General features: G+C 36.7%; 1 protein-coding gene across 3 annotated transcripts in view; it reads left to right on the top strand.

Moving 5' to 3' along the window:
• The window catches only part of LOC111149010 (exocyst complex component 1), a 60,335-nt gene extending 48,995 nt beyond the window's left edge, over positions 1 to 11,340 (top strand). For all 3 annotated transcript variants that reach the window (XM_022505888.1, XM_022505887.1, XM_022505886.1), the window contains 4 exons: positions 2,852 to 3,035; positions 5,487 to 5,686; positions 9,331 to 9,525; positions 11,168 to 11,340. In XM_022505888.1, the coding sequence (XP_022361596.1) occupies positions 2,852 to 3,035; positions 5,487 to 5,686; positions 9,331 to 9,525; positions 11,168 to 11,320 (732 nt within the window). In that variant the 3' untranslated portion in view covers positions 11,321 to 11,340. The remainder of the gene's footprint in view (positions 1 to 2,851; positions 3,036 to 5,486; positions 5,687 to 9,330; positions 9,526 to 11,167) is intronic.
• The last annotated feature ends 5,670 nt before the right edge of the window (positions 11,341 to 17,010 follow it).

The raw sequence follows: 17,010 nt of genomic DNA, 5'->3' as shown, positions 1-17,010 counted from the left end.
GTAAATGTTCTTAGTGGCATCTAGAATGGTTAATCCTTTCCGGAAGGTTTTCACTTTGTTTTTCCCAGATACACCAGAGGAATCACTATTTATGGCAGCTTAGCCTTATAAAATACTTTTCTTAAATAATGAAACCTGGAAGTTGAAATGACTCCTGAATCCACGGGCTCCAGAATGGATGTTGTGTTAGCAAACACGTAAACAGCATTAATCTCATTGTCCATATCCGTCAGAGCTCTTGGGTGGCCAGGGACATTGTCAATAAGCTGTCCTATTTTGAAAGGAGTATTTTTTTCTGAGTACTAGGTCTCAACAGTGAGCTTAAAATAGTCAGTAAATCATGTTATAAAAAGATGAGCTGTCATCCAGGTTTTGTTCTATTTATAGAGCACAAACAGAGTAAATTTAGCATAATTCTTAAGGGCCCTAGGATTTTTGGAATGATAAATGAACATCGGCTTCAACTTAAAGTCACCAGATGCATTAGCCCATAACAAGTCAGTCTGTCCCCTGCAGCTTTGAAGCAGGCATTGATAATCTCTCTGGCTATGAAAGTCCCAGGTGGCATCTTCTGCCAACGGAAAGCTGTTTTGTCTCCATGAAAATCTGCTGTTTGGTGTGACCACCTTTATGAATTCTCTCGGCTGGGTCTTCTGGGGAACTTGCTGCAGCTTCTCCCATCAGCACGTGCTGCCTCACCCTGCGCCTTGTGTTCTGGAGATGGCTTCTTTCCCCAGACCTCGTGAACCAACATCTGCTAGCCGCCAGCTTTCCTTCTGCAACATCTTCACCTCTCTCAGCCTTCCCAGAATGAGTCTGGGCCTTGCTCTGGATTAGGCTTTGATTTAAGGGAATGTTGTGGCCGGTTTGATCTTCTATCGTGACCGCTAAAACTTTCTCCGCATCAGCAAGAAGTTTGTTTTGCCTTCTTACCATTTGTGTGTTCACTGGAGTAGCACTTTTAATATCTTTCAAGAACTTTCCTGTGCATTTACAACTTGGCTTTGGTGCAAGAGGCCTAGCTTTCAGCCTGTCAGCTTGTGACATGCCTTCCTCCCTAAGCTTAAATCATTCTTAGCTATTGATTTAAAGCGAGAAACATGAGACCCTTCCTTTGACTTGAACACTTAATTGGCCTCATGTCGATATTGTGTCTCAGAATAAAACTGTGTCTGGACCTAAGGAGAGGGAAAGAGAAGGGAGAATGGCTGGTTGATGGAGCAGTCAGAATACACACATTTATTGATTAAGGTTGCCAGCTTAAATGGGCACAGTTTGTGGCACCCCAAACAAAAGATCACTGATCACAAAGCACCATAACAAGTATAGCAATAATGAGAAAGTTTGAAATGTTGCCAAACAGTTACCACAGTGTGACACGGAGGCATGAAATGAGCAAATGCTGTTGGGAAAATGGTACTGACAGACTTGCCAATACAGGGTTGCCACAGACCTTCAATTTGTGTTAATAAATAAATAAATAAATAATCAGTATCTGTGAAGTACAGGAAAGTGAAGTACAATAAAATGGGTGTGCCGTAGTAGGAAAGATAGTATCAAGTGGTTGACAGTACTCCCCAGGACTTTCTAATACGAATGCCTGTAGCCTACAAAGAATTACCTTTTTTTTTTTTTTTTTAAGATTTTTATTTACTTATTTGACAGACAGAGATCACAAGTAGGCGGGGTGGGGGGCGGTGGTTGGAGCAGGCTCCCCGCAGAGCAGAGAGCCTGATGTGGGGCTCGATCCTAGGACTCTGGGATCATGACCTGAGCTGAAGGCAGAGGATTTAACCCACTAAGCCACCCAGTGACAAAATTCTTTGGTGCCCCCAAATAATTACTTTTCTAACCCACATGTCATATGATTTTCAAGTTACACCACAAAAATCATTTATGAGATTTAGGTAGAAGTAAAAATGTCTTAACAGTATTTGACAGAGTAATTCTTATCTAGATCCTCTGAGAAGTACGCAGAACCGTAACTGAATCCATGGATTTTTTTGAAATCAAATGTCTAGGTTTTGTCTGTGTGAGACATCCCTTTTGTACTTTGTCACCATCATATACGAGCACTTTGCTGAAATAAATAGAGAATAAGTAGGATAAGTAACTGATAGTTACAAAGCACACTTATATAGTATAAATCCATTGTGGAAATGCCTGTTCTCTCTCTCTGTTCTCATATCCAGAAATTAAAGAACTGGTCTGTCCAAACACGGATTTTAGGCTGATGAGAATTGGAAATAACTATGATTCTCAACTAGAAATAACCCAGAGAAATCCAGTGTGGGCTCTGGTATCTGCTCTACGCCAAAACGAGCAATCGCCTTTTTTTTTTTTTTTTTTTTTACCTTTCATGAATGATAGAACCGTTTATTGCTTGTTTTCACTTTAAACAAAAATTTGAGCTTCACAAAGTTTAATTGTTTCTTGTTTTAAATAATTTGGCTTTTTTCGTCGACTTCCTTTTCTTAAAATATATGTCCATTTGGAGCACCTGCCTGGCTCAGTTGGTTAAAACTTCCGACTCTTGATTTTGTCTCAGGTCGTGACCTCAGGGTTGTGAGATTGAGCCCCAGGTCTTGCTCTGGGCTGGCCGAGGAGCCTGCTACTCTCTCTCTCTCTCCCTCTTTAACAACAACAATAAAAAGATATGTGTATGTTCTTTTTAATCTATAAAAATAGTGTTTCTTGGTTACCCCTGTTATATTAATCTGTAATTAGTAAACATCCAAAATGTTCTAGCTACTAAATTATGCCCTTCCTCTATGATGTATACATTTACTTATAATTATATGTTTCTAAGTTGCTTGTCTATTTCTCTCTCTCGCTTTCTGCCTAACTGTAGAGTAATCAAATAAGGCAAATGGAAGAAGTAAAAATTTCAAAGAAGAGTAAAGTAGGAATTCTTCCATTTGTTGCTGAATTTGAAGAATTTGCTGGACTTGCAGAATCGATCTTTAAAAATGCTGAGCGTCGTGGAGATCTAGATAAAGCATACACTAAACTTATCAGAGGAGTATTTGTTAATGGTAAGCCTTTGTGATGTACTGAAGAATTTTTTGGTTGGTTGGTTCACTATTTATGGTCACTCAAGTTGGGAGATAGATATGTTCATTATTTCCATATTCTATAGACTTATTTAAGTTTTTTGAAAGTAGATATTTCTTGAATCTGAAAAAATAAGAAGCAGTACATTAAACCCATTCATATTCATCAGGAACCGCTTCTATTTTAGGGTTTATATGGGATTATCACTATGCAAAATTGGAATTCCTTTTTTAATCAAAAAAAAAAAACAACCCTTTTAAAAAATTTAAAAATGAGATTTTACATTTGCATTTTAGCGAGACTCTTTGGGAGATGATAGGCAGTGATGTCTGTGTAATATTAAGCAAATCAACTTACTTCTTTAGGCCTTGGTTTTTTTATCTGTCACGTAAGGTAGATTAATGCTAAACTACGGTCTTCCTGTGGCAGATCCTACAATTATGTTACAGAAACAGTATGATGGGCCATTTAGTTTGAAATAAATGATCTGACTGCATATATTCAGGAACTTTAAAAGCTGAAACAGTTGACAGGAAGTGGAATCATCTTTCCAATCACATACAACATTTTCAGTGGAAGCAGGCCTAGGGGAAAGATGGATAAATTATATGGTTGGTCATTCATTTGTTCATTCATTCATTCATTTTGAGGAGTATTTCTTTTAAAATTAAAAGTAGCTTTGGGGCACCTGGGTGGCTCAGTTGGTTAAGCATCCAACTCTTGATCTCAGCTCAGCTCAGATCTTCATCTCAGGGTCATGAGTTCAAACCCCAGGTTGGGCTTCATGCTGGGTATGGAGCCTACTTTAAAAAAAAAAATTAAATTCAAAGTAGCTTTGCTTTGTCTGACTGTAAAGTAATATATGCTCATTGTACACCCCCCAAAATGAAAAAACAGATTTTAAAAATCAAGAAAAAAATAAAAATAATTTGTAATTTCATTAGGCAGAGATAACATTTAATTTTTATTCTTCTAAGCTTTTCAATATTTCTCCTTCATATGTATGTGCCTATTGTATATATGTGTATGTGTATTCTTGAATATAAAAGTTTTTATCATACCTTACACTCTGTTTTGGAACCTGCTACTCTATAATTCTAATACCTCTCCTTGTCAATTTATATTATGACTGTAATCATTTTTAATGAATGTAATAATTCTTATATCATTATTTATCAAATCTTCATTAATAGGCATTTAGTTTGTTTCCAATTTTTTGCATATATTTTTGTATTCTTGCCCTTGGGGTAAATTACTGGAATTGGAATTACCAGGTCAGAAGGTTTGCATATATCTCAAGGCCTTTGCCAGACTGCCTCACAGAAAGGTGAGTTTAATGTGCCAGGCTGTTGATGAAAGTTTTCATCACATCTCATTAATGCTGAATATTAGTAAGTATTATCAGTCTTTTTATTGTTTGTCAACTTAATAGACTAAAATTGATTTTGTTCATAGTATCTTTTCTTTTGCCATGCAAGAGCTTTGGAAATTTCCTCTCAGATTTATTCATCTCTCCTTTTATGATTTCTAAGTTTTGGATTATCTGTAAAAAAATCGTGCAATCACAAAATTATTTTTTGTAAGATTTTATTTATTTGGCATAGAGAGAGACAGAGCACAGGCAGGGGAAGCTGGAGGCAGAGGGAGAAGCAGTCTCCCTGCTGACAGGGAGCCCGATGTGGGGCTCCATCCCAGGACTCTGGGATCATGACCTGAGCGGAAGGCAGACGCTTAACTAGCTGAGCCACTCAGGAGCCCCAAAATTATTTTTTTAATTAGATTTATTTTCCTTAGTACTTGTGATTATATTTGTTTATTTGCTTTTTACATTTTTAAGTACTTAAGCAATTTAGAATTTGTTTGGCTGAAAATGGGAAATAGGAATCCAGATTTATTAGTGTATTCGAAAGGACCAGCTAGTTGTCCTACCACATTCTGAATAATTCATCATTTCCCCCACTGATTTGAAAAGCTACCTTTATTATATACTACATTTCCATTTATATGTTTATAACTATTTTATTTTTTTATAACGATTTTATTTTATTTTATTTAAAGATTTTATTTATTTGACAGAGAGAGATCACAAGTAGGCAGAGAGGCAGGCAGAGAGGCGGGGGGCGGGGGGACGCAGGCTCCCTGCTGAGCAGAGAGCCCGATGCAGTGTTCGATTTCAGGACCCCAAGACCATGACCTGAGCCGAAGGCAGAGGCTTAACCCACTGAGCCACCCAGTGTGCCCCTGCACACTATTGTAGTGTGATTTTTATATTAGGGCTAGGTGGATATGGAGACCCTTCAGAATATCTTAAGTCCAGAAATGTACTTACTACTTAAACTTAAAAATGAAAAAAAATCATGTAAGTATTTTATAGCTAAATATGGTAATCCTCATGTCAGGATATTATTATATATTTTCTTCTTTTATTTTAGTGGAGAAAGTAGCAAATGAAAGCCAGAAGACCCCCAGAGATGTAGTTATGATGGAAAATTTTCACCATATTTTTGCAACACTTTCTCGTTTGAAAATCTCATGTCTAGAAGCTGAAAAAAAAGAAGCCAAACAAAAATACACAGATCACCTTCAGTCTTATGTCATTTACTCTTTAGGGCAACCTCTTGAAAAACTAAATGTAAGTATATTTTCATTCAGTATTATTTTCCTGATTTTGAACCTCTGTACATATGTTTACATATGAAAAACACAAGACATTTATCCTAAATTTGCTCGTGCATTGATGGGAAGGATAAGGAAGGAGGGACCCAGTTATCAAAGGTTCCAGTGTACCAAGATACTGCTAGATGGTCTATATTATTTCTTTTAATTGTTGTAAACAGTGACGTGGGGTAAGGTGGTATCAACCCATTTTACAAATGAAGAAACTGAAAGTAAATATACTTGCTTGAAGTTACAACTGGCAAGTAGCAAAGCTGGGGAATGAACCCCAGGTTAGGCTTTTCCATTATTCCATACTCTCCTATTTCATACCTCACAAATGGCTGATCTTTAACCTTAGTTCAGATGAAGATTTCAAAAACTTTATCAAGATGAAAGGAAAAAGCAAAAAAATTCCCCTTCCTTTCCTGAACTGAGTTATTCCCCAGAACATATTTGACTAAAATTAAGAAAGGATGGTTTGGGGGCACCTGGGTAGCTCAGTTCGCTGAGCCTCTGACTTGGTTTTGGCTCAGGTCATGATCTCAGGAGTTGTGAGGTCAAGTACCACATCAGACTCCACACTCACTGGGAGTCTGCTTGACGATTCTCTCCCTCTGCCCCTCCCTCTAGGGTTCAAGGTCTGTCTCAGACCTAAATCCTGTGTGATACTTAACTGCAACATCAGAGACATTCCCTGTGAAATCAAATTTAAAGCAGAAACATTGCTAGATCCTTTAATATTTAACATTGCTGTGGAAGCTCTAGCCAATGCAATAAGACCTAAAACATAAATAAAAGATATTGAAAGAGAGTTAACAGGGCACCTGGTGGCTCATCTGACTCTTGATTTCAACTCAGGTCTTGATCTCAGGGTCATGAGCTCAAGCGCTTGCATTGGGTTCTGTACTGAGAGTAGAACCTACTTAAGATTCTCTCCCTCTCCCTCTGCCCCTCCCAACCCTGCCCACATGCACACACACTCTCTCTCTCTAAAGAAAAAGAGAGTCAAGATTATAATTACAGGTATATATGTTGAAATTACTGAACTATAATAAATAACAGGATTCAAAATAAAAATATAAAAAACAACTTATTTCCTATATGTCATAATAACCAATTAAAAGTTTATATAAAAACAAAAATCTAAAAGCACCAGGAATAGACTTGTCAAAACAATTATTAGCAAAAACATAATAATAATAATTTAATGAAGAATAAACAAATAGTAATTGCCAAGAAGATTTTAGAAAAAAGTAATGAGAGGGGAGTTTGCCTTTTCAGTATTCAGAGTGTATTGTATAGTGATCAAATACAGACTTGCCAATCAATAAAATTGCATTAAAAACAAATATAAAAAATTTTAAAAATAAAATAAAAAACAAATATATTTCAGAGACAACCTGAGATGAATATTTGTAACAATCCAGTAGTCAGTAATATAAAATATGATACCTTTTTAATTTTTTTAATTTTTTTTTTAAAGATTTTTATTTATTTATTTGTCAGAAAGAGAGAGAGAGCGAGCACAGGCAGACAGAGTGGCAGGCAGAGGCAGAGGGAGAAGCAGGCTCCCCACAGAACAAGGAGCCCGATGTGGGACTCGATCCCAGGACGCTGGGATCATGACCTGAGCCAAAGGCAGCTGCTTAACCAACTGAGCCACCCAGGCGTCCCAAGATACCTTTTTTAAATCAGTAAGACAACCACTAAAATCCCAACGTATAAATGGGCAGGGGTTCTGAATATACTATGAAACATATGAAAGCAAGTTAACTTCATTTATAGCCAAAGAATTGTGAAATAAAGAAACCAGTCTTTTTCACTCATCAAAATGCAATGATTTTTTTTAATTGTGATAATATGGTAAATAGCAGTCTCTTCTGTACTATTGACAGAAATATAAATTGTTTGAACTTGCCTGGGAAGCAATTTATGTACATTAAGAATCTTCAGAATACTTAAAATTATACTTTTCAACTGAGGAATTATAGTCATAGAAATTTGTGTCGAAAAGTAATCAGTAATGTGGGTAAATAGTTGCGTATGAAAGATACTTATGACAATTGTGTTTAAAATAAATTTCTTTTAATCTGAGTAGATTCTGCCAACTTTAAAAAAAAAATGAAAAATGTTAAATATCCAGTACTGGAGGAATGAATGTATAAGTTGTAGTTCAGTCATTAGATGAAATATTATATAGCCATTACAATTTATACTTCAGAAAAAATAAATATTACAAAATATTTTTAAAAATTTTATTTTTTAAAAAATAAAATAAAATTTTAAATTAAAATTAAATTTAAAAAATAAATATTACATGGAAAATATAACATACAATATTATTATCTCACCTATGTACTCATTAGAAATAGGGGCGCCTGGCTGTCTAAGTTGGTAGAGCATATAAGTCTTGATCTTGATGAGTTCAAGCCCCACACTGGGTGTAGAGACTACTTAAAAAAATAGAATCAAAAATAGAATCTTGGGGCACCTGGGTGGCTCAGTCGTGTCTGCCTTCAGCTCATGTCATGATCCCAGGGCCCTGGGATCGAGCCCCACATCAGGCTCCCTGCTCAGCAGGAAGCCTGCTTCTCCCTCTCTTGCTCCCCCTATTTGTATTCCCTCTCTCACTGTCTATCTCTCTTTGTCAAATAAATAAATAAAATCTTTTAAATAATAAAATATTAAAATAAAAATATAGAATCTTAAAAAAAACAAAAACAAAAAGAAGGAAATCTAAAATGTTAACACTGGTTATCTCTGAGTAGTGAATAATTATTTTATCCTTCATACTTTTATGTATTTTCTGAGTTTTATACAGTTAATAAAATAAACTGTTTTCTAAGCAGGACTTTTTGATTTAAGTGACAATAAAAGCAGTGCTTAGCCATTATTTCTTTTATTTCACATTTTTGTTTTTATTTATTTTGCCTTTTTTTTTGTAGTTTCACGTTTTTATTTAAATTCCAGTTAACATACAGTATAGTATTAGTTTCAAGTATAATGATGCATTACTTACATACAACACCCTGTGTTCATCACAGCAAGTGCCCTCCCTTAATACCCATCACCCCTTATCCCATCCCCTCACCCACCTCCCATCCAGCAACCCTCAGTGTATTCTCATAGTTAAGAGTCTCTTACGTGGGACACCTGGATGGCTCAGTGGGTTAAGCATGTGCCTTTGGGGGAAAAAAAAATCTGTCTTCGGCTCACGTCACTATGCCGGCACCCTGGGATTAAGCCGTACATCAAGTTCCCTGCTTGGCGGGGAGCCTGTTTCTCACTGTCCCTCTGCTGCCAATGCCCCTGCTTGTGTGTACACGCTCTCTCACTCACTCACTCGCTTGCTCTCTGTCAAATAAATAAATAAAATCATAGGGGAAAAAAAGAATCTCTTATGGTTTGCTTCTCTTTTTGCCCCCTCTGTTCATTTGTTTTTTTCTTAAATTCCACATGAGTGAAGTCATATGGTGTTTGTCTCTCTGACTTATTTTGCTTAGCATAATACTCTGGCTTCATCCACATTGTTGCAAATGGCAAGATTTTGTTCTTTGATGGCTGCATAATATTCCATTGCATATGTATTCCACATCTTCTTTTTTCATTTCCTTGAAGCATTTCTTTGAAGGCGTTGAAGCTCGAGTAGCACAAGGTATAAGAGAGGAGGAAGTAAGCTATCAACTTGCATTTAACAAACAAGAACTTCGTAAAGTCATTAAAGAGTATCCTGGAAAGGAAGTGAAAAAAGGTCTAGATAACCTCTACAAGAAGGTTGATAAACATTTATGTGAAGAGGAAAACTTACTTCAGGTATGCTTCCTTCTGTTAACCATTCTAGATTGCACATCTTAAAATATATTGCTTTTCTCCAAACAAGTCCTCTGGAAAGGCTACAGATTTTCTAATTCTAGTGCAGGAGGAAATTTTCCATGAAGTGCTATAAAGTACAGACCAGATCAATGAGTTATGAGGAAGAAAGGAATAATATTTATAATGTGTTTATATGGCTATTCCTGTTTACTTTATATTTCTACTTTATAGTTTTGAGGCATGAGTTGTTTTTCTTTTGTTTGGGGTTGGGGCAGGGGTTTTTTTTAGGCTTTCTGTTTGTTTCTTGAGATTTGAGGGGATTAACTAAATGGAGTAGAGTATATAATACAGTGGAGTGATTCTGAACATGGGAGCCAGAGTTAGAAACAGGTTCATAATGTGGCTCTAGATTAAGCTGCATGACTTTGGGCAAGTCACTTAACATCTCTGAGCCACAATTTTCTTATCTGAAAAGTGGGAATAATACCTCTCTCATATAGTGGACACTACTACTATTGCCATTTATAGATGAGAAAATCCAAGCTTAGAAAGGTGGAGTAACATGACCAAGATCTCACAGCTGATAGATGGTGGAGCCAAATTTAAACCCCAGATGGGGCCATTTTTCTCTATAAACCACACTGGAAGGCCCAGAGATAAGTGAGAATAATTCTGACTTCAATATCATCAAAGCCTTTTTGAGGGCTGTTGCATTTCTGTTGGCCTCTGAAAGTCAGATAGATGTGGATAAAGTGAGAGGAGTGGCAGGTAGAAGAAATACCGTGAGCTAAAGGATATAAAGCAAAAAGTGCAATACTGTTCGGTAAGTAGACTTAAGGTGACAGGATGCAGGATTTATGAGATTAAAGGTTTACAAGGAAAATTCCTGGAAAAACATATTCCCTCATCTGCTGGATAGTAATGATGGTCATAGCACCCACCCTCACCAGGGTGTCATGAGACTTAAATAGGATAATACATGTATAAAGCACTTTGTACTGTGCTGATACAGAGTAAGCCTCGATAAATGTCACCTATTCGTATTAGCTAATGTGTCGATGTATATATCAGGTTCTGCCTTGATAGTTATCTACATAATAGTTTCCACTGCTGAATCATATATATAATCCGTCTATCTCATCTTGGTATCCTTCATGGCATCAAGCAATGTTTTGTATCATCCATTTTGGATAAATGTTTAAACTTCCATCTGGAATGAAATGTAAGCATTAACTGTTGCATTTCACTTAATTACTAGTCTTAGTTCCACATATAATTGTGCATACACACATCTCTATTGGATATTGTAGTAGATATAATAATAGCTAAAATGTAATGAGTGCTTACCATGTCAAACACTGGTAAGCACCTTACAAACATGCACTCATTTAGTCCTCACAAGAAACTTATGAGGAAGGTATTATTGTGACTATCCTGGTTTACAGATGAGGAACTTGAGGCTCAGAGCAGTAATGTAACATACTCCAGGTCACATGTCTTGTAAGTCGAAGGAGTAAAGATGCGTGTCCTTAACCATTACCCTCTGCTAAAATCTTAGAATATATCTTGATATTATTTCTACACACTTGATTATATATTTCCATTCATAATTTAATGACTTTTATTTTCATTTTTATAATAGGTGGTGTGGCACTCTATGCAAGATGAATTTATACGCCAATACAAGCACTTTGAAGGTTTGATAGCTCGCTGTTATCCTGGATCTGGTGTTACAATGGAATTCACTATTCAGGACATTCTAGATTATTGTTCCAGCATTGCACAGTCGCACTAAAAAAGAAGAGATAAATGAAAGGAATGTCTACTATTTTGTGTGTGTGTATATATACTTATGTATATGTGTGTATACATACCTACACATGTATATGTGTGTATACATACACACACACACACACACACACACAAAAAAAAAAAAAAAAAAGCAAAGATTTAGATGCTAGGGAGCCCTGTTGCTTTAAGTCAACAGATTGAGTAGGAGGAATGCTTATATACAGCTTTCCTTATCTGTGTAACTAATAACATGAGAGCTACCTGCTGCAGTGGTCACTTGGCCCTATGTAATAACAGAGACATGTGAAAGGATGAACACCAAATTAAGTGGCCCAGAAAGTGACAAAACCATACTTTTGACAAATTTATTTAATCCACTGTGGTAGAAAAGGTACAACTCCAATAAATGCATCATTTAAATATTTAAAAATTTTAAAACCTTCTGAAAGAAGAAAAAGATAAATGAAAAAAGCACTCTGAGTACACCAGACTTTATTCAAATTATCAAGTAACTGTTTTGAGAACCCAGACTTGGAACTTTATGCATTATTAAATGTCAGATAAATGGGTAATACCATACTACAAATATTCAAGAGCAAAAGTACCAATTTATGTAGCAGTTTTATCTGCCCAATAAGTTGTGTACTAACTTAAAACATTTCTCTCATCATAAAATGCCTTTAGCATTTTTCTATGACTGAGCAGAAAGTCTTCTTTTATTGTCTAGTTTCTTGTATTTGACAATGGTTATCCTGTGTGTAAGGCATTAGGAGTTCTTCAGTTTTCACTAATTCACTATTGCCTACAAATCATGTAACTACTAAAATATTGTACAGAACTTTTTTCCCTTCTAACTAATGTGTATATGGATAAGGAATCTTGTGATGATCAGTTATAAATTTAGATTTTGAGAATTATGTGACTTGTGTGGCAATGAATCTGAAATAAAGAAATTTTCAAAAAAATTTTTTCAGGAAAGTTAAAATTTTATATTCTTAGGTTTGTTATATGCTATTTTTATAAAACCAAAGTCTTACAAAATCAATATACAAAAATTAATTACATGTTCATTTACCACAAAACACTTAAAAGTATAATAAGAAAAATAGAACCATATATAACAGCATCAAAAACATTTAGTACTTAGGACTAAATCTAACAAAAAAATGTACTATATATTGAATTATGCCTTCTCAAAGTTCACTTGTTGAACCCCTAACCACCAACCCCCCCCAACAGTGTGACTGTATTAGAGATAAGACCTTTAAGGGGGTGATTAAGGTTAAATGAGGCCATAAGGATAGAGCCGTGATCCAGCAGAACGGGTACCCATATAAGAAGACACTGGAGCTCTTTGTTTGCCATGTGAGGACACAGCAAAAAGGCCGCCATTTCCAGGCCAGAAAGAGCTCTAGAATCCAACCATGTTGACAGCCTGATCTTGGACTTAGAGCCTCCAAAACTGAGAAAATAACATTTCTGTTAGCCCACTCAATCTATGGTATTTTATTATGGCAGCCTGAGCTAATAATACAAGATGTAAAAGATCTTTAGGAAGGAAATTATAAAAACTATTGAAAGATATTAAAGAAGGCCTAAATAAGTGGAGAATTATTTCATGCGTCCAGATAAGAACACATAACAGAGTAGAAATATCAGTTATTCTCAAATGTAAAGATTCGGTACAGATTTCCAGTTTCCAGTCCTATGCAAAAGAAACTTGGAAGTCACCTCTCCATTCTAATAAGTGAAAAGCTGAACAAACTGAAAAATCAACTCTTCTCAGATCTGTAAGAGAAGTGAAGTCACAGGGCAAACCACTGCCACAATTGGAGAGATCCAGCAGGAGAAGACAGAATCACAACTTACCGGACCAGAAACCCACAAGCTGAAACATCCACAGGAACCAATGTCCAGGTAGGGAAAACTGAACTGTAATTGACAAATTCCTTGAGGCTGAGTGTGGGTTAAGTCTGAGAAATAACTCCCGGTCGTTAGGAGTCCCTCAAATATTTGTGAGCTTTACCTCCTGTAGTTCTACCAGTGAACGTCAGAGAAAAATCCTCTTGTGCTTCTGGCAGAAGGACAAAGAAAGGATCCATTTTGAAATATGGCAGAGTATTCTGCCCCTGACAAATTGTGTTCTCAGGAGAAACTATTTAACCAGAGCTCAAATGACCTGGGAGAAGGGAAGTCCCCAGTTCCAGCTGGCTCTAGCCTTACACAAGGAGGAAGAGAAATACCCAACTTCAGTCCATTGTATGTCATCTTTTCCCACATAAAGGGGGAAGGGCTGAAAAGCACAGGTAAATTTGTGCCTGGAGGTACAAGCTCACTAAAAGACAGACCTATTCATAGGACTATATAGTTTCCTCCAGCACCCCACCTTCACATTACTAATGGCCTACATACAGCAGTTCCTTTTACCTAGCTATCTGGCTATCAAGGAGAAAATTACAAGACAAAGGCAAAAAAAAAAAACACAAACAATTTAAAGAGACAAGCATCAGAACAAGACTCAGATAGGATAGGGTTTTTGGACTTAACAGCAGCAGTTGAAAATAATTAGTATGGTAACTGTTCTAATAGATAAAGTAGAGCACATGTAAGAACAGATGGGCAATGTAAGCAGGGACAAATTCCTTAAGGAAAACCCAAGGAAATCACAGTGATCAAAGCACTGGAACAGAAATTAAGAATGCCCTTGATAAACTTATTAGTAGATTGAACACTGCCAAGGAAGGAATCTCTGAGTGTGAGGATATCTCAAAAGAAACCTCCAAAGCCAGAAAGCAAAAAGAACAAAGACTAGAAGGGAAAAAAAAAAAAGAAGAAGAAGAAGAAGAAGGACAGGGACAGCTACAAAAAGTATAGTATGTATGTAATGGGAATACCAAAAGGAGAAGAGAAATGAACAGAAGAAATATTTGAAAAAAATAATGCTTGAGAAATTCCCTGAGTTTGTGTCCAACACCAAACCACAAATCCAGGAAGCTGTTCCAAAAAAACAAGCAGAATGAATGCCCAAAAAACTATACCTACACATATAATTTTCAAGCCTCAGACAATGAAAGATTAAAAAAAAAAAAAAAATCCTGAAAGAAGCCAGAGTGAAAAAAAGACTTCACTTCTAGAGGAACACGGATATGAGAATTACATTCAACTTCTCAGAAACCAGGCAAGCAAGAAGAGAGTGGAGTGAAATATTTAAAGTACTGAGAGAAAAAACCCACCCACCTAGAATTCTATACCCTGTGAAATTATCCTTCAAAAGTGAAGGAGAGATTGTTTCCCAGATGAGCCAAAAAAGGGAATTTGTTGCCAGTAAACTTGCCTTAAAACAAATGTTAAAAGAATTTTGTGGGGTTCCTGGCTGGCTCAGTCAAGTAAAGGTCCAGCTCTTGATTTCAACTCAAGTCATGATCTCAGGGTCGTGAGATTGAGCCCCACATTGGGCTCTGCACTCAGTGGGCAGTCTGCTTGAGATTCTCTCCCTCTGCCTCTCCCCCAACTCATGTGCTCACTCTCTCTCAAATATATAAATCTTTTTTAAAAATTTGAAAAGAGAAAAAAATAAAAGATGAAACCAGAAAGGGAGTCAAACCATAAGAGACTCTTAATCATAGGAAACAAACTGAGGGTTGCTGGGTGGGAAGGAGGTGGGGGGATGGGGGTCACTGGGTGATAGACATTAAGGAGTGTACATGATGTAATGAGTACTGGGTATTACATAAGACTGATGAATCATTGACCTCTACCTCTGAAAGCAATAATACATTATATGTTAATTAATTGAATTTAAGTAAAAAAAAAAAAATGGGAAAAAAAATTTTTAGAAGGAAAATGGTAATGAAAATGAGTGAATTTTAGATACACACAACAGTGTAGATAAGTACCAGGAAAATAATGGCAGATGAAAAAAAAAGTCACAGAAGAATGCATACAATATGATTCTATTATTATAAAATTCAAAAACCTTCAAAATTAAACACTATGCTGTTTAGAGTCACAAATGTAAAACTGAAGAAAAGCAAGGGAATGATGTCAAATTTTGGAGAGGTGATTAAGGGACAGGAAGGAAAGTATCGGTATCTGACAGGTACACGTGGGATTTATTTTTTTGTTGTGTTGAAGATTTTATCTATTTGAGAGGGAAGGAGCATGAGCAGGGAGAGCAGCAGGGCAGAAGGAGAAGCAGGCTCCCCGCTGAGGAGGGAGCCCGATGTGGGGCTCAGTCCCAGAACCCTGGGATCATGACCTGAGCCAAAGGCAGACACTTAACCAACTGAGCCACCCAGGTCCTCCCAGGTACACATAGGATTTTAAAGGCATATTATAATATTCTTTTTTTTTTTTAAGATTCTATTTATTTATTTGACAGAGAGAGATCACAAGTAGACAGAGAGGCAGGCAGGCAGAGAGAGAGAGGGAAGCAGGTTCCCTGCCGAGCAGAGAGCCCAATGTGGGACTCGATCCCAGGACCCTGGGATCATGACCTGAGCCGAAGGCAGCAGCTTAACCCACTGAGCCACCCAGGCGCCCCATATTATAATATTCTTAAACTAGGCAGTGGGCACATGGATTTTATTGTATCATGATTATTTATCCCTTACATATACATTATAAATCTTATTTTCTATCAGTTCAACATTTAACTTAAAAACTTTAAATCAGATCTGTCTGTGTGCATCTTTATTGATATACAATAAAACCTGGACATTTATAGGTAACAATCTGGGGCCAAAAGAAATCCAATGACTTCATCGAGGTCCAAGACAAGTATTAACAGAGCTGATAATGCCACATGATGCTGAACTCCCTCTCCAAGTGCTGGCCTTTCTTTTTTTCTAGGAAAACAGGAATGATACAGATATAAGTACATATCACATTGAAAGACCAGACATTACTATCCCCACTAGCAGGCAAAAACAATGGATGACTCCCACCAGCCACAGTTTTCTGGACCCTAAAGATCTATACTACCATTTACTAGAAGGGAACAGTGAACTTCTAAACAAAATGCTGAAAATGATCATTTAAAGAATAACTGTAGGGTAAAAAGTACTGAGAAAGTAAAAATAGCTACACTGGGTTGAATATGTGATAGACTGGTGTCAAAGAAGTACGATTATGAATCCTCATAGTTCATCTGCTTTGGGATCCTCTGCATCTGTGCTTTTCAAACTTCAATGTACATATGAAATAAACGGGGATCTTGCTGAAATGCAGATTCTGATTCAACAGGGTTTGTATGGACCAAGAGTCTGCATTTCATTTTTTTTTCTTCAAATTTTTATTTAAATTCTAATTCGTTAACATATAGTGTAATCCTGGCTTCAGGAGTAGAATTCAGTAATTCATCGCTTACATCTAACACTCAGTGCTCGTCATAACAAGCTTCTGCATCTCCAACAAGATCCTAAGTAACATCAGTGCAGACGCTCTAAAGGCCACAGATTGAACTACTAAGCTTTACTGTGTAGAGTTATACCATGGATACGTCTGAACAGATCAGGATTACTTGTGCTTTTCTTCCTGGGGAGACAGCTGACCATGAATGCCATGGTTTTAAGAGTTCTCAGTTTGCTAAATATGGTGGTGCTGTGCCATAATGTTCACTCACCTAAATTCCCAAGTGAGTACAGTACAGAGTGCGTTTCGGACTAATCCGTATTTTCAAGAGGATGGGAGAGC

The sequence above is a fragment of the Enhydra lutris genome, unplaced genomic scaffold (genome assembly GCF_002288905.1).
Source record: "Enhydra lutris kenyoni isolate GAN:26980312 unplaced genomic scaffold, ASM228890v2 scaffoldscaffold21, whole genome shotgun sequence".
Classification (NCBI taxonomy): domain Eukaryota; kingdom Metazoa; phylum Chordata; class Mammalia; order Carnivora; family Mustelidae; genus Enhydra; species Enhydra lutris.
The sequence above is the reverse complement of the archived record's forward strand: the minus strand, read 5'-3'. Positions and strand labels throughout refer to the sequence as shown.